Consider the following 24,587-nt stretch of genomic DNA (forward strand, 5'->3'; position numbering starts at 1 on the left):
GGCTGGGATGCTGGCTAAGGTGACAGCACAGCCCTGGGAACATCATCCCGAGTGAAAGCAGCCGACACAAAGGCCACGCAGTGTGTGGCTCCACTGATAGGAAGCGTCCAGACAGAACAAGCAAATCCACGGAGACAGACTGGGGCGGGGGACAGGATAGAACGTGAGTTGACGGGGACAGGCTTTCTCATCAGGATGATGAAAATATTCTGGAATTAGGTCATTGTGATGGCTACACAACTTTGTGAATACACTAAAAACCACCGAAATGTATACTTTAAAATGGTAAGTTTTGTGTGTATTACATTTCAACTGAAAAAGCAAACCAGATGGCACATGAGACAAGCGTTTGAGGGAGCCCAGGACTGGCCAGCGCAACCTCTGGCATATACAGGACGCAGACATGCACTCGCCATTGGAGTCCAGGGAGGGGAAGTTCCATGAGCAGGCCAGCCCCTCTGGGGCTTTCTGTGTTCTTAAAATAGCCAAGAGACCTCCTGCCCTTGGGCTGGGGTCTTTCCTGTTCCTGCTGGGGTGGTAATTCTGCTCCTGCTGCCCTCTGGACCTGGAAAAACAGTGGAGTGAGCCAACACGCCCCCCATGGGCTTGGTCCAGCAACCGACCAGCCTGTCTATCCTGCCTCCTGGCCTCGAATCTCGCTTGACCACTCACTCCCGAGGTTGGTGGTCACCTCTCCTGGGATGTGGGGCTGCTCCCCTCCTTCCTTCTCGGTAAGTCTGGACTGAACGACCTTGGCCTGCTGTCTGAGCCTGGCTGAACAGTGTCTGGACAGCCACAGGTGCCACAGGGGGGTGGGTTGTGGGACCCACCGGGCTGGCTCATCCAGGGCTCTCGTGACCCCCTCCTTCTCTGTACCCCTCACACCCAGGGCTCCAGGAACAGACGTGCTCTGTCCCCAGATCCACCTGCTCTGCCAAGCTTCCATTCCCTCTGATGGGCACCCTTCTCTGTCTCCATGTCCCAGGTTTAGCCTGTGAGTTAGGTCCCCACAGTATCTCAGCCCGTCCCCAGCCTGCGTCCTGCGTCCCAGCTCTCCGGCCTATGAGGTAGACACAGTGTCTGTGTGTCCCGCCCCAGCGTGACCTGGCCCAGCCTGCTAAACAGACGTACAGGTGTTTAGGGGAGGGAGGGAGCCCCCATGTCTGCACAGCAGGCTCTGTGCCATGCCCCCGGCACCACCCGCCCAGAATGAGCGATGCCTCTCTGGTTTTGGCCCCCGAGGGGCTCTGGCTGTGGGTAGCTGGGCATTCACTTCCTGTTTTCAAGGCCACAGCAGGACGCTGCCCCCAACCCCAAGTTTGGCATTTCCTGTCGGGCAGTGCGGAGTCAGCTTTCTGTTGAACGGGAACACTGGGTACTGGGCTCTCCTCCAGCAGTGGGTAGAGAGAGTGCTGTCCGCAGCCAGGGCCAGTGTGGCCGAGGTTGTCAGGGTCACCCAGGAGACACAGCTACAGGACAGAGGAGGTACCACATGGTGACAGCCTTGAGGCCCTGCCCATGGCCCTGGGCAACGGGGAGGTGGTGATTGGGACATCCCTGTAGGCACTGGTCCCCTTGGGGCTGTCTCTCTAAGGATTCGTTCCAAGGATTCAAGGACACCCATTGCCCCAACGAGGTACCACGTGGACATCTGTGGCACTGAGTTTGAGAGGAGGAGCAGCAGGGGCTGGGCCCAGGGCTGCCCTGAGGTCAGAGGGCTGGAAGGACACGAGGGGTTCCTTGTCAGTGGGCTCCAACGCCAACCTGACACCCCCAGGGCAGGTTGGTACTGGCACACCATTTGACCTCGGGTTAGCAGCAGGGCAGGACCCCATGAGGGGCTGCTCACCCACCAGATCAAGGCTGAGTCTGCGTGCAACTTTAGAAAAGCTGAAAAGGCTGGGGCCCCACAAACCCTGCCTGGCCAAGCTGCTGTAGGGACGTTGTCACTGCAGCTCCCAAGCACTAATGCAACTTTGTCTGGGGGAGCAGTTACCCAGAAAGTGTCTGCTGCAAACAACTGAGCGTGGCCATGGTCGAGCGCGTGGCCGGTCAGTGGCCACTGTGAGGCCCATATCCCCTCCCCCGTGGTGTTTCTGTCCCTTCCCCCATGCCAGTGCTGTGAAGCACGCCCAGCTCCTGTGGTGTGGGGCCCAGGGACAGCCTCCATCAACTGTCCTGCAGAGCACCACCACACCAGGTGCCTGGGCCCCGACAGGCTGGAGGCAGGTCCTGGACCCGGGGAAGGGGGGGCAGCATCCTCAGGCCACCACCTGGGGGCCCTGTGTGGGGGTCACTGTGCTGGGCAGAGGAGCAGGCCAGGCTGAGAGGCTCCTACCAGCACGGCAGAACTGGGAACCCCACTGCACGGTCCTCAGGCTCCCAGGTGTGTGTGGTGGTGTGTGTGTGTGCATGTGTGTTCCTGAGTGTGTGGTGTGTGGAGAAAGGGGACAGCCACTACCCAAGAGGCCTTCCCAGTGGCCTGAAACAATGTTCTGTGGTCCTCAGTGGAAGGAAAAGGAGAGAAAGGAGCATGCCGCCCGGAGCCGGGCAGAAGACCACAGCCGAAACAAGCGGAAGCAGGTCTCTCCTTCAGGAGGGGCTGCGAGGCCTGTGTGTGGTGCCATGGTGGACACCAGACCCCAGGAGGGGGCCCCACTCTGCGGGGCCTCTCGGGAGCCCTCGAAGTCAGGGGCCCGCTGCCTGTCCTTGTTCCCGCCAGGCCAATCAGGTGTGGGCTACCGAGGGGCACCAGCCGTGGACGTCGCCTGGGCCCCACTAGCCCACTGGACACCCCGCGTTCCCCAGCCCAGGCCCTCACAAACATGACAAGCAGGTGCAAACTCAGGAGACTCGAGAGGCACCTGACAGCCTCCCCAAGAACCTCAAATGGGGGCGCTGTGCCCACCGCTACAGCCTCTAAAGGAGACACACAAACCAGCCTGGGTCCAGCCCCGCCCCTTGCACAACTCTGTGCCCCGCCTTCCTGACGCCTCCAGGCTGAGGGCCTTATCCTGCCCACCTTATTAGGACAAGGCAGGGGTCTGAGCAGTCAACCCTTGACCACCCTAAATTAGCAGCTCTTCCAGGAGCCGCACCTGCCCCACATCTGGGCCCCTCCGGGGGCCAACCAGTCCAGTCCACCTCTAATAAACTGCAGGGTTCCCACCCCCGGCCCCTCCTTAGGCCACCTGCAGGCTCCTGTGACTAGCCTCTGGACAGTGGGACTCCTCAGTGTCACCTTGACCCTGGGCCTCCTCCTGCCTGCAGGGAAGCCAAGCTTCCCTAGTTTGAACAAATAAATTTATCTTTAAAAGCAAGCTTCGCAGGTGTGGGCTGTGCAGGAATCCACAAAACTCTCTGCCTCTGTCATGAGGGGTCTCAGCTCCGGCTCCCCGGTCTCAGCTCCGGTTCCCCACGTAAGAACGCAGGACATGGTGAGGCCAAAAAGAAACACCCACAGAGCCATAGGTAGGGAAGTCAGACCACTATAGTCTTGCTGGCAGCTGGGTTGGAGACACAGGAGACACAGGAGACACAGGAAGCAGGAGCCACAAGATCCGCAACCTGCCGTCTGCTTCTCTGCCAACCAACCAACCCCTTGCTAACTGCAATCTGCACCTCTCTGCACTCCACAATCCGCCTTGCTAGCTCAGCCACTGTGGTTATATCAGTGGCCAATGGCTAACCAATAACAGCTGATGGCTATCTACTACCAGAGCCAGCACCTTTCCATGTGAGGCCGAGAGCCTGGAAACTGCTCTCTGGGACTCTGTTCCCACACTTTGCAACATCCTGTGTATCTAAAACTCGTCTGAAAATAAACGTTTTTATAAACAAACTCCAGGTGTACCTCTAAAGGGTGCTTGTGGTTTCAGCTGACTTGGAAGGCTGAGTGGATACATGTCATGCTGAAGCGTCCGGTGGGGTCTCAGCTCCTGCTCCCCACATAGGAACGCAGGATGTGGCTAGGCCAAAAAGGAACACCCACGGAGCCATAAGTAGGGAAGTCATAGCACTATGGTCTCACTGGAGGCTGGGTTTACACGACGTACTACCTGCTGTCCGCTTTGCTGCCAACGGACCGACTCTCCTCGACTCTCCTTACTCTCCTTCCCTCTCCTCAGCTCCCCTCCATAGCGGCAGTTATATCAGTGGCCAATGGCTCAATGGCTACAGCTGATGGCCAACCAGCCATAGCTGACCGCCATCTACTATCCAAGCCAGCACCCCTTCCACATGAGGTTGAGAGCCTGGAAACTGCTCTCTGGGGCACTGTCCCCACAATACATTTCTGACAAGTGGGGGAGGGGAGTTGCAACATCACCACCGGAGAGGCCCACTCAGGGCCAGGAGGTGGTGCCTGAGCTCCCACAGCCCCTGGGGACTGACCCCACCCCCACCCCAAACCCCATAGCAGGAAAATCCCACGCACAACCTGGGCCTGGGGGCCAAGCCCCAAAGGGCTGTTCTCCAGAGCTATTCCCTGACTCCCCAAGGACCAGGGCCAAGTCCCTTTGTCCCAAGGTCAACACAGGGAGAAGCTCCAGAGGTGTGTCAGCTAATGAATGAATGAGTGAATGAATGAAGTGATTTCACAGTGCACACTCGCAATCAGAACTGATTTGTTCTAGCTGAACATGTGTGTAAACCTCCTCTCCATCTCTGCTGACCAGGCCCTCCCCCCAGAAGGCAGAGCTGGGATGCTGGGAGGTTAGGCACTGAACCCCACGGACACTCCCCTCCTTGAGTCACTAGCTGAAGTCCCAGGGGCATGTGGGCCCAGCACAGCCTCTGAGGCCTGAGGTCCCATCCAGGACGACTGGGGTGGGGGGGGCTTGGTGACACTGCCCCCAAAAGCTCTCGGAATTTTCTCTCACCTTCCCCTTCTCATTTTTTCAACGAAGACTGAAAAAAAGAACAAAATAACCAGGAGGATCAGAGCAGCGGGACCCCAGGGTGCTTCTGGACAGTGAGTCCTGGTAAGGTCACGTTGGGTCGCCTGGACCCCGCCCCCACTCGCGCGGCAGTCAGGCCCCGCCCTCGCCTGCTCCGCCCTCGCCCCCCCACCCCCGTCCCTGGTCCCGCCCCCCCAGCCGGCGGCCCAGACCCGGGACTGGTTTTAATCAAGTTGAAAAGGAAAGGATGAAAAGGAGCTGAAGCCGAGCGGCCGGGCGCAGCCCAGCGCGCAGGGTGGGAACGCTCAGGGCGCCGCGAAGCCGGTCGCAGCTTCAAAGGAGCAATTACCCGCGGCGGGCGGGCGGCGGAGGCCGGGTTTCTGGGGCCGGAGAGGCGAGGCGGCGAGCACCGCGCGCGGGGGCCGCTCGAGGGGCGGCCGGCCCCCCCCCGGGAGCACGTGCGCCCGGCCTTGGTGCCCGCGCCCTGGCGACGTCTCAAAGGGCCTTGGACGGGGAGCCCTCGCCGGAGGGCTCACCTGCAGGGCGGCTCTGTGGCGCCTTTGAAAGCGCGGCAGCTGCCGGGGCTGTCGGCGGGGCCCCCAGGGGACAAAGAATGAGCGGCCGCTCGGAAGCGGCAGGCCCGTGCGGGGCCCGCAGGCCGGGAGGGCAAAGCGCTGTTCTTCGGTGACTCGGGGTTTGAAGGGGACCCTTCCTCAGCCTCGGCGCTCATGTGCATGACAAAGGGGCCCGGCGCGGGCTGGGCGGCCGTGCGCTCGCTCGTGTGGCAGGTCCCCCGGGTGGAGCGCGGCCCTGGCGCCCGGTCTCCGGGTGCTTCGCCGGGTCCCACACTGCAGGGAGCTCCAGCCGGGAAGCCGAGGGTCTGGGGCTCCGGCCCTCCCCTGGGAAATGGCGCAGGAGGCGGAGCGCTGTCTCCGAGCGGCCCGTTGCCCAGCCCCTGCCCCGGCGCCAGCCCCTGAACCAGTAGGCTCCAGCGTCACCATCCCAGCTTTTGGCCAAACTAGAACGGCCTGTTCAGTAACCACGAAGTAGAATCTGAGGTCGGGAGCCTTCGGCCACAGCGCCCGGAGGCAGGGAGCCCAGTTTTCCTTTGCTGTCTTTGAGGGAGAGGAAAGCATAAGCACACAGCACCCCCTTCCCCAACACACTTAGACGCAGAGGTGTGGGACCTGCCCGATCTTCCCGACTTCTCACAGCCCAGCACAGGCTCCCCCTAACCCCACACCCTGTGGAGAAGCAGGACTGGCCCGTGGGGGCCCTGGGGAGAGGCAGGGCAGTGCAAATGCTCCTCACCAAGTGTCATCAGACTGGGGACATGGCGGAGCCCCCTCGGAAGGGACAGCTGAGCTCCTGCTCATCACCTGGGGATCTGGGACCCAGCCTCAGCTTTCTACCTAAGCTGGCCTCTGAACCCCCATCCTGGTGGGGTAGAGTTCCCTTTGGAGCCCTGTGGACACAGCGGGTGCAGAGGTCATGGCTGCCTGCCTCTTGGGACTCAGCACACCTCACAGACAAGAACCTGGGAAGCATTGTCCTTTGGGGTTATGTCTGGCTGTCATTCAGGATCTCAGCTCCTGCTCCCCACGTAAGAAGGCAGGATATGGTGAGGCCAAAAAGGAGCACCTATGGAGCCATAGAAAGGGGAGTCACTATATCACTATAGTCTCACTGGCGGCTGGGTTGGAGACACAGGAAGCAGGAGCCACATGATCCTCAACTTGCCATCCGCTTCCCTGCCAACCAACCTCATTTGCTAACTGCAGTCTGTGCTTCTCTGCAATCCGCAATTTGTGCTTGCTAGTTAAGCCACCATCTGCTGCTAATGTAGCCACAACAGTTATATTAGTGGCCAATGGCTCACTGGTTACAGCTGATGGCCAAATAGCCATAGCTGATGATCATCCAATCACAGTTGATGGCCACTTACTACCCAAGCCAGCACCTTTCCACGTGAGGCCGAGAGCCTGGAAACTGCACTCCTGGTTCTGTCCACACACTCCACACCTCCAGGGTCTCGCCTCACAATCTACGCGACAAGAGTCTTCCGCAAGGGGCCCTGTGCGAGGAGCCTGGAGGTGAATGCAATATCTTGGACACAGCCAGGCTCTCTGGGCACAGCCAGGGTTTCTCAGGGCACCACCAGTCTTTCTGGGCACAGCCAGACTTCCTGGACTTCTTAGGGTACCACCAGTCTTCCCGGGCACAGCCAGGGCCTCTCAAGGCACTGCCATTCTCTCTGGGTACAGCCAGGTTTTTTGAACTCAGCCAGGGCTCTCAGGGCACTGCCACTCTCTCTGGGCCTCTCAGGGTACCGTGCTGGAACAACAGCGGCTCACAGTCAAGGTTCTTACATATTCTCGATGGCAGCCGGTCAAGACACAAGAAGCAAACATTCACCAGTTCCACTACATGGTGGTACGTCCCCAAGCAAACAGTCAAGCGTCCATTAAATCAGGGATGGAAGGCAATTCCCCATAGTCCACAGTCATTCGCCAGGGCTGTGCATTGGCCTCACGTGTGCCCTCTCCGCAGGGTGAGGGCTCCAAGTCCTCCCCAATCTGGGGCTGAGGGCCTTAGCAAGCACTTCCCAGCCCACAGGGCCACAATGACCTTCGCTTTCTCCAGCCAATGCTGGTTGGAGAACCATCCATGTCTTTCCACCCCTCCACAGGGGTCCAGCTCTCTGGCAGCTGCTCCTCTTGGTCTTCCTGAGACTGAGTGTTCATATGCACAAACTGCTTCATTTCCCTTCGGAGAGCTTTGGCCAGCACTGTACCCTGCTCGCTGCATCACGTGTCGTGCGGGGTGGCATGCGGGGTCTCTGGTCCCACTCCCCACATAAGAACGCAGGATATGGTGAGGCCAAGAAGGAGTACCCACGGAGCCATAGATAGGGGAGTCATACCACTGTAGTCTCACTGGCTATTGGGTTGGAGACACAGGAAGCAGGAGCCACACGATCTGCAATCTACCATCCGCTTCTCTCTGCCAACCAACCTTACTTGCTAGCTGCAATCCACTCTTGCAGGCTCAGCCACCATCTTCTTGCTAGCCTCCATTTGCTGCTAGCGTAGCCATGGCAGTTATATTAGTGGCCAATGGCTCACTGATTACAGCTGACGGCCAAATAGCCACAGCTGATGGCCATTTACTACCTGATCCAGCACCTTTCCACGTGAGGCTGAGCCTGGAAAATGCACTCCTGGCTCTGTCCCCACAGTGGCCGTAAACCACCCAACCCTGCCCTGGCAGCGTGAGGGGACATGCTCATCCTGAGTTACTAAGGGTCACATGGTAGCAAGAGCCTCGGCCCTGGGAGCCTTCAGACCTGGGATATCCCTCAGCTTTAGCCTCAGCCTTTTTGTGAACCTAGGCTGAAGGTCTTGCCCCTGACCCACCCCCCAGCAGGTCTCCCCACTATCAGAGCACAGGGAGCCCTGGGCCTCTGCCAGCCCCAGGATTTCACACGTGCGCCAGAGATGGCATACAGAAAAGGACCCCTGCTCAGGCCTGGCCACCAAGGGGTGAAAAATGATACAGACCCTGGGCTCCAGGCAAGGCCCAATCCCAACACGCAAAGGCCCTGCAGGCTGCAGGGGACAGCTGCACAGAGGCCACACTTATGGGTTGGGAGTCTGGGGTCTAAGCTCTCTGGGCAGGCAGGTGCCACTAACGCATCGCACTGACCAGTGAGCTGCCCCCACTACGTGCCTGTCTCTTGGTCCCAACTGGGGTCTGGGGTCTGGGAACACCAGCCCAGACACCCACTCAGTAGCCTTCCACCCCCAGGCCTGGGGAAGGAATGCAGCGGGCGAGCAGATGGGCAGACATAGCGTTAAAGTGTCCGCTCAGCTGCTCGGTGTTAAGTGGTCTTTTATACCAGGATTAAATTAGACACTTGACTGTTAATGTCCCTGTGTCTTAGATTGTTTTCAAATGTAGCAAGTCCTGGCCATGACCCATCCCAGGTGCACACCACTGCCTGTGGTCTTTGATCAAGAGGCATTTCCCAGGACCCCATCAGGTCCTAATTGGCCCCTACATCTCTGCAGAGCTCCTGATTGCAGCTCCCCACCTCCCACCCACTGGGGAGTAGTGGGGGGCACTGGGTCAGGTGTCATAGTCCTGAGGACACTCCAGCTGCTGAATGACCTGTTAGGCAAGAGCAGATAACATCCCTCTGATCTGAGCACCAGAGTGATCACCTCATACACACATACACGTACACACACATACATACATGCACACATACATGCACATGCACATACACACATACACACACATACACACACATACACACACACACACAACCATTTAGAATGAAACCCAAAGTCCCAACCATGGGTTTCATGACCCTGTGGTCCTTGCTGTTATTTCCCTCTCCGGCCTCACCTCCTCCCACTGTGTGGCCCTGCTGGCCTTGTCTCTGTCCCCATGGCACTTCTGCGTCAGAGGCTCTGCTCAGATTTCACTTGGGTGCTACCAGCCTAGCGTCTCCCCAAATGTGGGAATGCACTGGTGTAACCACCTGGCTCCTTGCCACTCTCATTTACTCTGTCCCTAGAAAGGTCAAGGCACTTGCCCAGAAGCCGCTGTGGAGATGGACAGGGCCCAAGTGGCCTGAGGCCCTCCTTCCCCTGGACCAGGCCTGGGGGGACCGTGAGGGGCTAGCTGTGGGGCTGACCCTCTGGGGCTGGCCTATGTGGCTCTCACACCAAGTTATCACCTGAGCTTGGCCATCAGCTCAGAGACACACTTCCTCATGGACTTCTCGAGGCAGGGTCCACATTCAGCGTGGATGGAAACACCAGAACCCCCTAAGGTCCCTACCTGGTCCCGACCTGCCCGCCCAAGGTGGCTGGGGAATCACATACTCTGGTTTCTTCAGGTCCTGGACCTCCTGTGTGTGTGGGTCCTGGAGCCAGAACCGCAGGGCCCCGGAGGCCAGGCTCTAGGTCCTGAGGCTTCCCGTGTGGTCTTCTTCCGCCTGCCTGCAGGGATCTGAGGCCTGACAGGATTAGGCCGGATTACAAGCCCCAGAAGCCTCTTGCCTTGGCTCAAGTTTGAGCAGCCCTCCCAGGCAGTGCAGTCCCCGCTGCAGGGAGGGCCAGAGAGGATGGAGGGCGCCTCTGGGACCCCACTCATCAGTGGGCGGGGGCCTCTGTCTGCAGGGCAGACTTGTCAGTCTTCTGACCCAGAGCCCCGCCACTGGCACCCTCCCCACTCAGGGCCCAGGCAGCCAGAGCGGGCAGCATGGGCTCCGAGGCTCAGGACAGGGATGGCCACGCCCCTCCTGCCCTGGGAGCAGCCGGACCTTTTCTGTGAGGCTACCCACCCTCCCCAGTGCCTCTGGGCCTGGCTGCCTGGGGAGGTGGGGAAGTGGGCAGGGGCCCTGATGGCCAGAGAGATGGACTGCTTTGTAAATTTGCTTCCGCTTATGTAGGGGAGACCAAAAAGGAAACTGAGACCCAGAGACATTAAGATGCCAGGTCAGGCGTCACCACCCCGCAGCAGAACTCGGCCTAGAAGCAGGAATGCAAGTCCCAGTCTGGAGGCTGCATGCACGAGCCCTGACCCCCTTCAGCCCCCTAGAGTCCTGTGTGTGACCAGCGCTTGGGACGTGTCTGTTGTCCTCAGCTCTGAGCTCCAGGAAGGTGGGGAGACCAGAGGCTGCACAGGGCTGGGCGATGCAGGGGAGTGGAGCTCGGGGTGGACAGGGCTGAGCCTTGGGCACCCTCTCCAATGCCACCTCATGCCCACAGACCTCAGCATCTAGAACCTTCCACCTGTTCCAGGTGTGACGCGCTGGGCTATCCAGGCATCTGCCCTGAGGCCTGGACAGGTGGGTGTTCAGCATCCCTGTGGGGTGGGGTCTCCCAGGCACCCTCCCCCCACCTCAGGCTTCTTACCACAGGTTCACAGTCTGATGTTGCTAAATTACTGGGGAAAAGGAGGTCTTCCCTTGGGATGGAGAGAGAAGATAACAGAAGACCTTGGAAGGAAAGGGAAATTACCCGTGTTGAGGCTGTATCTGTTCTGAAACTCCGCGGTTTTGAAAGTCAGTGCACTAATAGTGAGAATTCACCCAGGAACTAGTTTGGCCCTCAGGCTGTGGGTTTCTTCTCTTCCCAAGCTAGAGAACTCTGAAGGGACACACTCCCTGTGTGTCACTGCCCGGCCGCCCTGCTCAGGCCAGCACCCCTGTGAACCACTCTGTCCTGAGACCCTGCCCTGGCCTTCCATGAATCACTTCTAGCTTCTCTGGACTCTGGAAACCACAGGAGTGAGGATTTCAGCTCCAAATTCCAGGCCCAACTAGAAAACTACCAAGAGGCCCTCTGAAGTCCACATGGAGATGCGAGCTGAGTGCCTGCGGTGGCCCCTCTGTGGCGTGGTCCCGGCATCTGGCCGCTCTGCAGCAGAGAGCCGTGAAGCCCGTGGACTCCCCAGCACAGCCCACCACCCAGGCTCAGCCAGACCATGAAGAGAACTCTGAGGCCGACTGCCCAGCCCACGTGGTGAGCACAGACAGGTCTCCTGAACACGTTCTTTCGCAGCACCCACAGAAGCTTCATAAACATCTGAAGCCGAACGCTGAGTCAGACTGAAAGGTTGAAGAAAAAGGCTACAAAAGTGCCACTTTCTGCTCAGAAATCTGCGACGTGTCCACGACCTCCTCTGGGATCCGTCCAGAGCAGCCCAGCCCACACACCTGGGACAGTCATACCACAGTGAATATGGTGTTTGGGCGACCCAGGGGTAAGGGGGCAAGTGACATCCTTCTTCTGGGGCCTCTTGGGTGGGGCTGGCCCAGCTGACCTCCTTGGGAAGTGGCCAGGCTGCCTGGGCACCTGCCTCAGTGTCCACACCAGGGGCTGCAGCAGGAGGAGCCAAGAGGAACCGTTGTCCTCTCCACATGAGCCCTGCCAAGCCCCACTGTGGTGGGGGGGGGCATGTTACTCCAGTTTAAAAAATCCAGGTGGGTGGGGTGGAAACAGAGGCAGGAGAAAGGCGCCTGCTGCTTTGTTTGTTTTCTGAGCCTTCTCTGTGCTGGAGTTGCTGGTTGAATCCAGAGTCCTTCCAAGTCTGGGCTTTTACGCTCTTTCTGCAGGAGGCTCAGCCCTGGCCTCAGCTTTACCAGGATGTGCTGGGCACTTGGGACAAAAGAAATCAATTCTGGGTTCTCCTAGCAGCTAAGCAATCCACTGCCCTGAAGCGATTTTCACAGCCGGCCAAGAGCAATTGTATTTTCCAGCTCATTAACCGGGTGCTTTGTGCACACAAAGCAGGGGCAGTCCCCAGGCCCCAGCCAGATGCCTCCACCAGGAGTGCTGGCCTCCCACCGGATTCCACAGGTCCTCCCGCTTGGAGACCAGGCCGCCTATTGTCCCCAGAGGTACTGACTGTTTACTCAGGCCTTCTGAACACTCCTCCTACATTGAGGGCATTGTGGGGTGCCCAGATGACACCCTAAACATGATTAAAGAGGCCGGGTGCACAGCAGAAATGAGGATGTAAACTTCCTAGTAAAGCTGCCCTGGGTGTGTGGGGGGGGGGCAGGGGCTGCAGGCAAAGCAGGGAGAAAGCCTTCCGGAGGGCAGCACGTGGCCCAGCTAATGACCCTCTCCCTTCCCAGGGGTGGGGTCAGGCCCAGGAAGGCCCCTCTGTGTATCCCGCAGGTGGGGTTTGGAGTGTCGGGCACGCAAGTTCTGTCATGAGAGTCCTCTCAACAGTTAGACAGCTGGGGGGCGAGCAAACGGCTGCCTCAGGTGGGCCAGGGCAGCCCCACCCAACCCAATCGCTCCCCTTCCCCTCTCCAGAGAAGCAGCTGCCCATTTCCATCCAGACCCAGGACCAGCCCTCACCCACGGGGCTGAGGTGGGAGGTGAGCCCTGGTACCTGGCAGCAGGGGAGGGGTCCCTGCCAGTTTTCTCTGCAGCACCAAGGAAAGCAGTGAGAGCCTGAACCAGGTTAGCCTTCTGCCTTCCCTCTGCCTCAGGACTCCTGGCTGGGACCCCAAGCTCCAGCTGTCACTTCCTCTACTGTTGACATGGGCCACACCATCCCTCAGCCCAGGTGTCACACGCATATGTCCATGGACTTCCCAGAGTCCTTGTAGTAGGCTTGAAGGTGACAGGGAGGCAAGACGGGCCCCGGGACACCCCTGTCCCTCCTCATGCTGCCAGAATCAAAGCCTGACCCCAGCCCCAGCCCACAGCCCCAGCACCTCCCCTCACCTGCTTTCCCATCACGCCCTACAAGGGCCCCCGCTGCCTGCCGTCTTCACCTTTCTGGGCAACTCCCACCAGCTCCTTCTCAGCCAGAGGTTCCTGACAAAGGACTCTTGCCCAGAGAGACCTTCTGTGTGGACTGCATATTCCAGAAATGGCCGTAACAACACACATTCTTCTGTTCCCTAGGCTCTGGGTAGGTCTTTGTAACGCCCAGGAGAATGGTGATGGAGAGACACTGAGGGCTTCTGAGGCTTCCACCTGGATCACTCTGGGCACCATGGACCCCCTACCCCACCCCAAGTTCTGTGGCCCCCTCCTGTAAGCATGGAGGCCCTGGTCTCTGATCTCAAAATCTCTCACTCTCCCAGTCTTCCCTTTCCTCCTTGCAAGTCAAGGGCTGTACAAAGACTGCCCTGCACAGCCTGCCCCCAGGATGGACCCTGAGCCTGGGCCCAGGCGCGAGAGAGCACCATCTTGCTGGCCTCCCTGTCGTTTCTGCTCCGAGCGGTGCAGGTGCACCAAAACTTGTAACTACATGGAGAAACAGAAAAGACGCTTTCCATATTATTTAAATCTCTTTAAAGATAACTGACCGTTTAAACAAATGATATCAATGTAGTGTGGGTTCATAGCAGGCAGAAGTAAAACATCTGACAACAAGAGCACCAGGGTCTGGAGGCAGAAATGGAGCTCCCGGCACCACTGGGACGTTCTGGTGCTAGGCACCAAGTGGGATGATCTCACGAGCAGATATGTTTTGGTAAACTGAAGATGGATACTGTCAACCCTAAAGCAATACTGAAAGAATTACAGCTAAATAAGCCAACAAAGGAGATGTGTTGGAATAATAAAAAAACATTCAAGTGACCAAAAAGAAAGAAAAAACTGAACAAAGAACACATGGGAATTTGTAAAATAATTAGTAAAGTGATAAGTACACCAAATGCAAATGGTCTAAATTCCCAATTAAGAAGCAGAGGCTGTCAAAGTGGATAAAAGTGCCAGACCCAACTAAATGCAGCCTACAGGAAGCACTCTTTAATGATAAAGACAGAACAATGTTAAAAGTAAAAACATGAAAAATATATTCAATGCTAACATGTCAAAAGAAAGTTGGAGTTTCTATTCTAATACTAGACAAAGTTGACTTTAGAGCCAAGAAATGACAAAAATGAAGGTCATTCTATATTGATAAAGGAGTCAATCTGTCAAGAGGACATAACAACCGTAACAATTAGGTTCAAATATTTATGAACCTAATAAGACAGGTTCAAAATACATGAAGTGAAAAGTGGTAGAACTGTAAAGAGAAATAGACCAACTCACAGTCACTACTGAAGATTTCAGTAAGTACCTCTCTTTCAATAATTGATTGAACAAGTAGGCAGAAAAATCAGCAATCGTGCAGAAGATGAGAGCATATCAACCAACTGGACCCAATATTTGGGTCCATATTTGGGGCCATAACACAAGTCTCAATAAATGGAAAAAGACTTATGGGAGACAGTGTGTTCTCTGACCACAATACAAGTCAACTGAATATCAACAAAGAAACATCCCTGGGAAATCCCCAAGTACTTGGAGACTGAACACACTTTGACCTGGGGTCAAAGAAGAAATCAAAAGGGAAATTAGTATTTTGAACTGAGTGAAAATGAAAACGTATTAAAATTGTGAGATGCCACTAAAGCAGTACTTGGGGAAAATTTATAGTACTGATTGCTGTATTAGAACAGAAGAAAGGTTTAAAATCCATGACTCAGCTTTCCCATTAAGAAACCTGAGAAAGAAGAGCAAACAGAACCCAAACAAAGGAAACTATAAAGATCACAGTGGAAATCAATAAAATAGAATGCAGGAAACAATAGTTAATGAATCTGAGAGCTGGTCTCTTGCGGTCAATAGCATTGATAAGCCTCAGGCTATTTGGAGAGCGGGCACAAACTGACTCTTGCGTGCCTCTCAGGTCACCTTCACACACAGTCCTGCTGTGTGTAGCCTGTCTGGAGCCCTGAAGCCCTGGGTCTGATTACTGTCCTCTGTGGGGCCTTATTGCTGAGAAGCACCAAGCCTGTAGTGGCAGCTTGACTCCCATTTCCAAAATCATCCTGCATGCTTCTTATCTTCCCTTGAGTGGCATTGCTTTCTCCCACCCCACACCCTCCTTTGTTTCAAGCATCTCCAAAGAAAAGTTGAAAATCCTCAAAATAAAACAAATACTAACAATTCAGTAATCCCAAAATGGCATCCTGTAAGCACCTGTGAAGCTTCAGACTATTCTCCCAGCCACCTGCTCCACCCACACCTGGACCCATGGCAAGCCCTTCCCTTCAGCTGGTCTGCTGCTGTCCTTGTGCCCACTCAAGGCCCTCCAGCCCCACCCAGTCTCTGCAGTTGGAACCCCAACAGCTAGTTCCCCAGGAAACAGCACCCCACCCCCGCTGACACAGCCAATGGGTGCACCAGCCGCCTCTTGGCTCAGCTCTGCAAGGCAAGAGGCCGAGTGGGAGCAGGACAGTTCGCCAACCTTAGGACCTCATGTCCCACCTACACCCCCTTTAGCACACCTGCCAGCTGATGGAGCTAACATCAAGTGGTCCCTCCCTGGCCAGAGTCATCGGTAAAGTGTTATTTGTGTTTGGAGCAATTTCCCAACAAGTTGAGAAGGAAAAAGTCAAAGACTCCAACACAAATGTCTTGGGGGAGGGGAGTGGCCCCACCTTTCGAGATGAATGGGAAGCTGTCCAGTGCTGCAGCTGACAACAGCGACAGAGAAGGAGGGGTACACTGGTGATGCCCAACGTGCTTCTCGGAGGTTACCGTCTGGGAGGCACAGCCTACGGAAGAGGCCTGGAGCACGTGGCCCTGCTCTGGAGAGAGACCCAGGAGTCAGCTGCCCGCACAGCAGGCCAGCACTGGTCCCATTGTGCACAGACTGCTGATCACCACTGGCCATTAGACAGCAGAGAAAGTCTGCCCAGCTTTTTCCCATCAAGAACTGGACATGAGTCATCCATATCCAAAAGGGGCCAATCGTTTTCTTCCATCCCAGGGCGCTCTCTGGCACAGGCTTTCCATGACCTCACATCCCCAGCATCAAACACCCACCTCCACCAAGATTTAAGAGGAAAGAGGGCATTTCTGTTCTAGTCCTGTCCAGTGGCTGCATAAATCCTATGAAACAAACTCCATTGTCAAGCACCGTCTCATTGCACTGGCTCCACTGTGGAGCCCTAGCCAGGCTCCCAAACATCTCCTGTCTGCAATCGCCACTCATTTCTGGAAGCTGAGGGTCTGTGTGTTCTCTACAAAGACAGTACCAAAAGAGGCCCCGAAACATAGGAAAGAAACACGACTGGGCCTTTGCTTGAACTTCCGTCCCCTCAGGACTCAGAGCCAGCAGCAGCTCACTGTGGGAGATACTGCCACTCAAACTGGGGACAGTATCTGCCAACATGTGGGTGCATGGATCAGTCTTCGGGGTTTGGCCGCCATTTCAGAGGCACACCTGGGACACAGATGGGGAGAGTGGGTCTCAGCACCTCAAGAAGAGGCAGCTGTGCCCAGCCTCCTGTCCACACAGCACACCTGGGCTGTGGGAGGCCAAGTGCCTACAGGCGTGTTTGTCCCTCTTGGTGGCCAGAGACACTATCCAGGCGACCTTCACACATGGGATGTGGGTTTCTGCACCCAAAGCCACCACGCTGACAGAAGTGGGGTCCCTTCTCACCCCTAGCACTACTGGCCGGCCTCCTCTCCCAGGGCCTGTCCTGGCCAGGCCCCCCTGGGGACTGGAGATAGTGCTGTGCTGGAAACCTGTTGGTGTTGAGTGCTGGGATCTGAGTTCTCCCAGCCAAGCTCCCAAGCCTGAGACTCTCCCCTCGCCAGCATCCTCCCTCCCTTCCCCGACCCCCTGCTGGTGCAGGTGCCAGTGGGGGCGCCTGCTCAGCACTGGCCCAGCCTTGCTCTGGTGGGAGGAACAGACACTAGTTCACACACCCTCAGGGAAGGGCAAGGCTGTCCTGAAGGTCGGCACTCAGAACCCCAAGCTTCCCCCAGGCAAGCAAAGCCACAGCTCAGGCCTCCACACACCCACCCAGACACCACCTTGCCAGCGTCCTGAGCGGATGTGGGCCAGGCTGGGGCAGCTGGTTGTCATCCTTATTAAAATTCTTCTTCAAACACTCCCGGTGAGTAGCCTGCTGAAGATAAACTACCAGGAGAAAGGCCTTCAAAGAAAATGCTTTAAAGATGCAATTATCTTCAATCAACCCAGAACATCTTTATTACATTAGAAAGGGGCAATCCATCTTGGAATACAGAAAGAGCTGATCCAGCCAGACACGAAGCCTGGCCGAGGGCGGGTTTCAGGGCCTCTTCCGCCAAGCTTCTAAATTTGCATGGAGAGAAAACTTTCTAATTGAATTTCTCTGGCTGAGCTGGACGGTAAACTGTCCCCCAAAGCTGGATTTCAGTAAAGCAACTTTGGTATTTCAAAAAATAAATATAAATCGATTGAGGTTGCTGTTTCTGTGTTCTGGGATATTAGTAGAACATTGAGTCTTACCGGCAAAACAATCTCATGATTTATTCTAAAACATAGGGAGAGACTGCAGAGCGGCCCCTTGTCTGCAGGACCCAAAAAGGTTTTAAACCAAAGACTGGTCCAGTTTTGGGAAAAGGACCCGAGTGAGCGCAGCTCTCTGCCGGCCTCGGCTCCTCCCCGCGTCCTGGGTGCGCAGGGCGTCTCCGGAGCAGCCCCGTCCGCCCCGGTCTGTCGGGAGCCCTGCGCTGCCAGGCCCTCCTGGCAGTGCTTTTCCCAGGTCCCCGGTCCCACGACGATTTGCGGAACAAGTGCGGAGCGGGGGAGACTGACGGTGAACCCAACACCTGGCGACAGCCTCCGCACTCCTGTCAGGAGCCCCGCCCGTGTCCCGAGCCCTGCGTCCGCGGCGGTAGGAGGTCCGGTGCCGTCGCCATCCCCGCGGCGCCGCCGCTGCCCGGGCACCGGGCCGTGGGATGTCCGGGCAGCGCGAGGGGCAGCCCCCGTCCTGATGACACTCGGCAGCTACAAGTACCTGAAAAGCCACGCGGGGCTAAGGGCACTGCGGACCCACCTCGAGGCGATGGAAGCCGAGTGGCCAGTCCAGGCGCGGGGTCCGTCAAATGCGGCCCCAGGGTTCGGAGCGAGTAGAGTCTGCGCCAAAGCGGGCGCGCGCAGAGGGTTCCGCCTCCGGGCTGGGGCGCCGCGGAGGAGCAGCCGGCGAGCGACAGAGGGGCGACACTGCCAGAAGCGCCGTCGCCACGCCTTTGATCGCGCCAAGCTCTGCGCAGCGAAGGATCCGCGCACGGTCGACGGCGGGTGGTCTGACCGCGACTCTGCCAGACCATGCCCGCCGTGGGCTTCTCCGGGTGGTGCGGCCGGGGCCAGCTCCGCGAGCTCCCGGGGTACCCCAGCGCGTCCTGGACCAGAGGGGAGCCGGCCAGGCTCGCAGCGGTCGGGAGAGGCGGGCGGGCGCTGCGAGCCGGACAGGGGCGCGCCAGAGGGCGGGGGCCGGGGTGCAGGGGGCCAGGCAGCGGCCCCGCCCCTCCCAACCGTTTCGCCCCCTCCACCCCAGCAGCAAAGCCAATGGACGCCTAGGTCCCTAATGCAGCGGCCGCGGCGATTGGACAGCGGCTCATGAAAGGGGCGACGCCTTTTTATAGGGCACAAAGGGCGGGGTCGCCGCCCAAGTCCCCGGCAGTCCCAGGCTCGCTGCGACACTTGGCATCTGCGGGGTCCCGCCAGCCCCGCGCCCGCCGGCCCGCGCATGGCCCCGGCGTCGCTCGTCATGGACCTCTCTGGGCTCAGGACGTGTGACGGGGGCCACGCCGGGCCCGGCCGGCTGCCATTCAGTGTAGAGTCGCTGCTGGAGGCGCAGCGCGGGCTGGCGGCGGAGCCCGCGGGGCCCTGGGAGGAGAGGCCGCGGGACCCTGCGGAGCCCCGGGCCCGGTCCCCGCCGGCCGCCCGCTCGTCCTCCCCACGTAAGTGTCCTGTCGCACGGGCCTGGGCCGCGAGACAGCCCGCCTGGCCCAGGCTCGAAGGACCAGGGCGGGAGGGGCGCTATCGCTTGTACGTTCGGAAAGTAGCCACTGACCGCCCGGCCTGAGTGCGAAGAAAGAAGCCAACCCACCTGAGGTCACCCGAAGCCTTGGGTGCGCGCAAGCCCTGCAGCCGCTTCGCGAGCAGCCATGCTGCCACCCTATTCTGGGGGGCAGTCGCCACCCCACGGTCCCGCGGCTTCTTGGCGCCCCTCTCCCCGGGTGCGTCTCTGCGATGGTGAACTTCGGCTCCGCGGAGCCCTGGCCGCTGCGCTCACCGCTCAGTTCTCGCGGCGGCCTCCAGCCCAAGCTTCCCGCTTCTCCAAGTGGGCCGAGTTCCCTCCTCCCTGGGGTGCTCCTCCCCCATGCCCGCGCCGTCTCCCGGTGCCTTGCTTCTCTTACTCCTGTGGCGTTTGGGGTGTCCTCTCCTCGGAGGGCCGCGGTCACAGAGCCGCGAAGGGGATCCGGGAGTATCGGAAAGCGGAGCGCACTGCCAGCATCTGAGCGCACGCTTTGTGCTTCCTTTTCCTTCCAGGCGCCCCCAGCCCTCCACCCTGCGCCCTCCGAAAACACAAGAACAACCGCAAGCCCCGGACGCCCTTCACCACCGCACAGCTCCTGGCGTTGGAGCGCAAGTTCCGCCAGAAGCAGTACCTGTCCATCGCCGAGCGCGCCGAGTTCTCCCACAGCCTGAGCCTCACTGAGACGCAGGTCAAGATCTGGTTTCAGAACCGCCGGGCCAAGGCCAAGAGGCTGCAGGAAGCCGAGCTGGAGAAGCTGAAGCTGGCGGCCAAGCCGCTGCTGCCCGCGTTCGCCCTGCCCTTCCCGGTGGGCACCCACCTGCACGGCTCCCCGGACGCTTACGGCGGCGCTGCGGGCACCCTGCCGCAGGTGCCCGGACTCCTCGCCCGACCGGTCACCGCCTACGGCGTGTATTACCTCTCCTAGGGCGGCCTGGACACACGCCGCGACCCGGCGGTGGCCTGGGGTCCGCCGGGCGGGCGGGCGCAGGGCGGGGAGATGGGTCCCGCCGAGGAGCTAAGTCCTGGCCGCGCCTCGGTCCTCGCGGAATCTGCCGCGTCTCGTCGGTTTTTTTGTTTTGTTTTCCAGAGTTTTTTCAGTTTTTGTTTTTGTTGATACAATGTTGTAACTGATGCCTAGAGCCTATTTGCGGGTGTCTTACAAATATTTAAAAACTTTAAAAATCAAGTTCCTACTAGACAAACTTTCCTTGAAGACTGAGAACCTAGCTTCGTACAGCACCCGCGGAATGGGCCGAGGTAGAGCTTCGTCCTTTGCGCACAGCAGCCGCGAAAGCGTTTCGGAGGGCGCTGTGCGGGTCGCCTCCGTCCCTTCCCGCCTGGAACCACCGGCTCTGAGACCTCCCGGAATCGTTTGCAACAAAGAAGTGAGAAAGACCCTTTGGTGCCAGGACGCCCAAGCGAAACGCGCGGAGTGCTTTCGCTAAGCTTGTTACTGTCGTGGCAGAATGCGAACGTCGACGTTTATTTTAGGGAATTTTTCCCGCGTTCATTTAGTTTTTATTTACTAGAGAACATTGGGGAGCCTGAGGCAGACGCTGTCTATGGAGCCTGTGTCTAGTGCAGTGTGTGGGGGGCGTCTCTGAGTGTGTGTGGGGTTTGAAGTGTGAGTGTGGGGGCTGTCCACGCAGGGAGGCCGGCGGCAGAGGCGCGGACTGGGGCTGGAGCGCGACCGCTTAGCTCCGCGGGCCCCAGACCCGGAGAGACGCCGCGGGCGGGCGGGCTGGGGGGAGGCGCCGGCGTGGTCCCGAGGGCCTCGCGCCGCCTCGGCTGTTTCCTGGGCGCCGAAAGAGGAAAACGGCGGTCTGCCTTTCCGGAGGTTCCGCCGGCCGACCCCAGCCCCGCTGCTCAGGACGGGGACAGTCAACGTCCCAGCGGATGGATGGATGGATGGATCGCAGGGCTTCGGCCCCTGCGCCCGCCCGCACCCGCGTCCGAGCTGCAGCGAGGACGGGGACTCGCAGCTTTTCTCTGAGGTGCTGCCCCACAGGAAACAGCTTAGAAAAGTCCGTAAGTCAAGGTCTTGTTGCACTAACTGGCCTGTTAGTAGCCATCCTTCTCCCTGTGTTTCCTGGAAAAATGAACATTCAGTGGAGCTTAGAGGGAAACTGATCCAGTTCTTGAAGTGCAAGCTGCGGAAAGTGAAGGCTGGTGATGAGCAGGGCCAAGGGGGCAGCAGCTGCCCGTCCTCCCCAGGTGTGCAGGCATGTCCCAAAGCAGTGCTGTTTAAACTCAGAGCCCAACTCCAGTCACAATCATCACCAGGGGGACAGAGCCACCCTGAAAAAATGCCAGAGAGGGCGGGCAGGGCCGAGGGGATCGGAGAGTCACAACCCACCATCAGCCGGCCATCGTCTGCACCTGCCAGACCTTGTCTGTTGCTTTTTAAAGCCACACAATACTTTGATCTTCTTCTCACACCTGAGGTTCCTGAGAGATGCCCACCAGGAAAGTCAGGATCAACTTGTGCAGCCAGGACAATGCTCCCTTTAAAATAGTCTGAGGACTGCTGATCTCCATTTCTGACCAAGACACCCCCCCACCCATGTCCCCCACTGGCTGAGCTGGTTGGCCACCCGAGGGTGAGTGAGGCCTGTGGGGGCCCCTGACGTGTGACAGCCCCCAGCAGAGCGCTCTTGTGGTTGTGTCTGGCTGAAGTAAACTTGTCTAGATGAGGCCTCTCCCACCCTTTCAACCCCCTTCTTCCTGCACGGTTGCTGCCTGTCCTCCTCTGATTGGGTCCCTGAACACCTTGGGCCAGACTCCGGACTCTGCCCACATACCAGCCATCTCCTTCAGCCAATGTGTTTCCGAATGGAAGGTCTCCAAAGCCCCGAGGTTGCCAGGAGCTACCAGAGCCATTCACACACCACGACCCTCGTCAGAGGACAGACACCTCTAATTACAGAGTCCTGCCCCCCTCCAGGCCCTTTCATCTGCTGCTAGTGGACTTGGAGACCCCAGCCCTGTCCCTGGGAAACCACCTGGACCAGGGGACGGGAGAGCAGTTCAGGGCAGACCACACCTCTTTGGGGGTGCAGGGGCCACTTGGTCTGGAAAGGATAAGGACGGCGTTGTGCAATGAGGGCCCTGGGTGACCCCTGGTAGGACCAAAGTGGGGAGAGTGGGACGGTGGAGGACCCCAGAGAGAGGACACGTGCCAATTGGGTTTCTTATCAGTCTCATTAAGTGAGTCACATAACAAGTAGGCCTTGCTGGTGTGGGTGACCAGAACCCTACCCGAGCCCTGGAACACAACCCTGGGATCCTACGTCAGTGTCACGCTGGAGAAGGGAGCAGGGCTAGGCTTGGTCAGGCTCCTTCACTCGGTTCCTGGGTGAGGATTGGGCTGGGCCCCTAGGGTCCCTTCGTGGCACAGCGTCAGCCCTCACTAGCCGCAGTTCCTCCCGTGCCAGCCTTGCCTCCAGTCCGGGTGTATCTTAGCCCACTCCAGGTGTGGACCCCAGGCCATAGGTCCTGGGCCTGTGGACCACTCAGAGGGTGGGGCCAGCTCAGTCTCGGTCAGTATTTCTGGAGGAGGGTCAGACTGCCAAGGTCTGACTAGAGTTCAGCTGGTCATAAAGAAGCAGTTGTCTGGAGGAAGGGGAATTCCTCGTGTGACTTCTAAAAATGAGACACTGGGGGCTTTTTAAGCTGGGTGTTGGGGATGCGGTGCCCACCAGGAGATATGGTTTTGCAGACGCTTTTGTACGCATGAAGTATTTCACGACAAGAATGCACTACAGGGCAGAACTTCATGCCAACTGACTAAAGGCCATTTCTGCATCACTGGCTCTCGGCTGGGCTCTTCGGCCCCAGTGCCTCCCCGTCCTAAATCTGAGTGCCCTCAGGAAGTGTTTCTGTACAACTGGGCCACACTGTGCCTTCCTGGTGTGATGACACATAACGCTATCCAGACGGACTAAAGTTGTGGTACTTTCATCTTAACTTTTAAAGCATTGTCTCCTTTACCTCAACATACACTGTTTTTGCTATGTCTGATATTCTGTACTGTAGGCTGTATTTCCATCAATTAGACCATTAAGAAAAATAACCTTGGGGCTGGTCCAGTGGCACAGGCTGGCGGAGCGCCGTGCTCCTAAGGCTGAGGTCAATTCCCACACGGGCCGGTGAGCTGCGCCCTCTCCAGGTAGGATTGTGAACACCGGCTCTCCCTGGAGCTGGGCTGCCGTGAGCAGCTGGAGGTTGGTGTGGGCTGCTGTGTGCTGCCATGGGCGACCATGAGTGGCCAGCAGCCGGGGAGAGCTGCCGTGAGCTGCTGTGAGCGGCCAACTGACAACTGGCAACTGACTGCCTCAGCCAGGGGGAGCACAAGGCTCATAATACCAGCATGGGCCGGGGAGCTGGTTCTAAAGAAAAAGAACCATGTGGCATAAGCTGATGTGGCCAGTGGTGCCAACATTTAGATGCTGTTTTTTTCCAGGTCGTACTTGAAATTTTGTACAATGAGGAACCACATACTCACCCCTTCCCCAGTGAGCCTATTTTCATGTGGGTTGGTGAAAGCTGCAGGGGTGTGGCGGGTGGGGGGCAGAGCCCTAGGACCTGCAGGAGGCAGGGGAGGCCTCGCCTTCTTCTAACCTCGGTGAGCAGTCCTTTGGGTTTTCTGTTAAATGGAGCCAAAACTGAACAGTGACACACACTTATCTCTCGTTCTTGTCTTCACTGCCCGCAAACCTGGAAGTGGGAGGGAGGATGCCCCCTGGGGCAACAGTCTATGAGCCTCGTCCTCTCCATCTTGGGTGGACACTTGAGGCACGTGCTACAAGGCTCCTCACAGGTTTCCAGTGGACGGACGGAGCCGCACCTGCCCACAGAGGGGCCACTCAAACTATGTACCCCTGGGCACACCGCCTTCCTTCTTTCACTCTCCCCAACTCCCCACGCCTATTACATAGGATCGGTTCTCAGAACAAACCACCTAAGCTCGGGCTCAGCTTCTGCAGGGAGTCTACTGAGTCAATCAGACCAGCCTCAGTACCTGGCTGTGGGGCACACTTCCGTCAGGAAACGCCCAGCGCCTGGGTCACTCTTTTGCCATCAGCACGTGCTTTGACACCACGACTCAGTTACCACTCCTACAGTTCTTGCAGAAAAAGTAGGAGAAATTCTTTATTTTTCTTGATCTCCCAGTTTTAATATGATATCTGTTCCTGATGTCCTCCCAAAGGTAGACAATGAGGTTTTAGCTTTTTTTTTTTTAAGGGGAACAGGACTTTATTGGGGAACCGTGTGTGCTTCCAGGATTTTTTTTCCAAGTCAAGTTGTCCTTTCAGGCTTAGTTGTGGAGGGCG

The 24,587-nt window shown here is 58.0% G+C and overlaps 1 protein-coding gene across 1 annotated transcript; it reads left to right on the forward strand.

Moving 5' to 3' along the window:
* Positions 1 to 18,960: 18,960 nt before the first annotated feature.
* LOC308508173 (homeobox protein MSX-3-like) lies at positions 18,961 to 20,893 on the forward strand (the record flags this gene model as incomplete). The annotated part of the gene is made up of 2 exons (XM_081074549.1): positions 18,961 to 19,174; positions 19,767 to 20,893. The coding sequence occupies 2 exons, from the start codon at positions 18,961 to 18,963 to the stop codon at positions 20,177 to 20,179; spliced, it is 627 nt and encodes a 208-aa protein (XP_080930675.1). The 3' UTR covers positions 20,180 to 20,893.
* Positions 20,894 to 24,587: the final 3,694 nt, after the last annotated feature.

This window comes from Rhinolophus hipposideros, assembly GCF_964194185.1.
Source record: "Rhinolophus hipposideros genome assembly, chromosome: 15".
NCBI lineage: Eukaryota > Metazoa > Chordata > Mammalia > Chiroptera > Rhinolophidae > Rhinolophus > Rhinolophus hipposideros.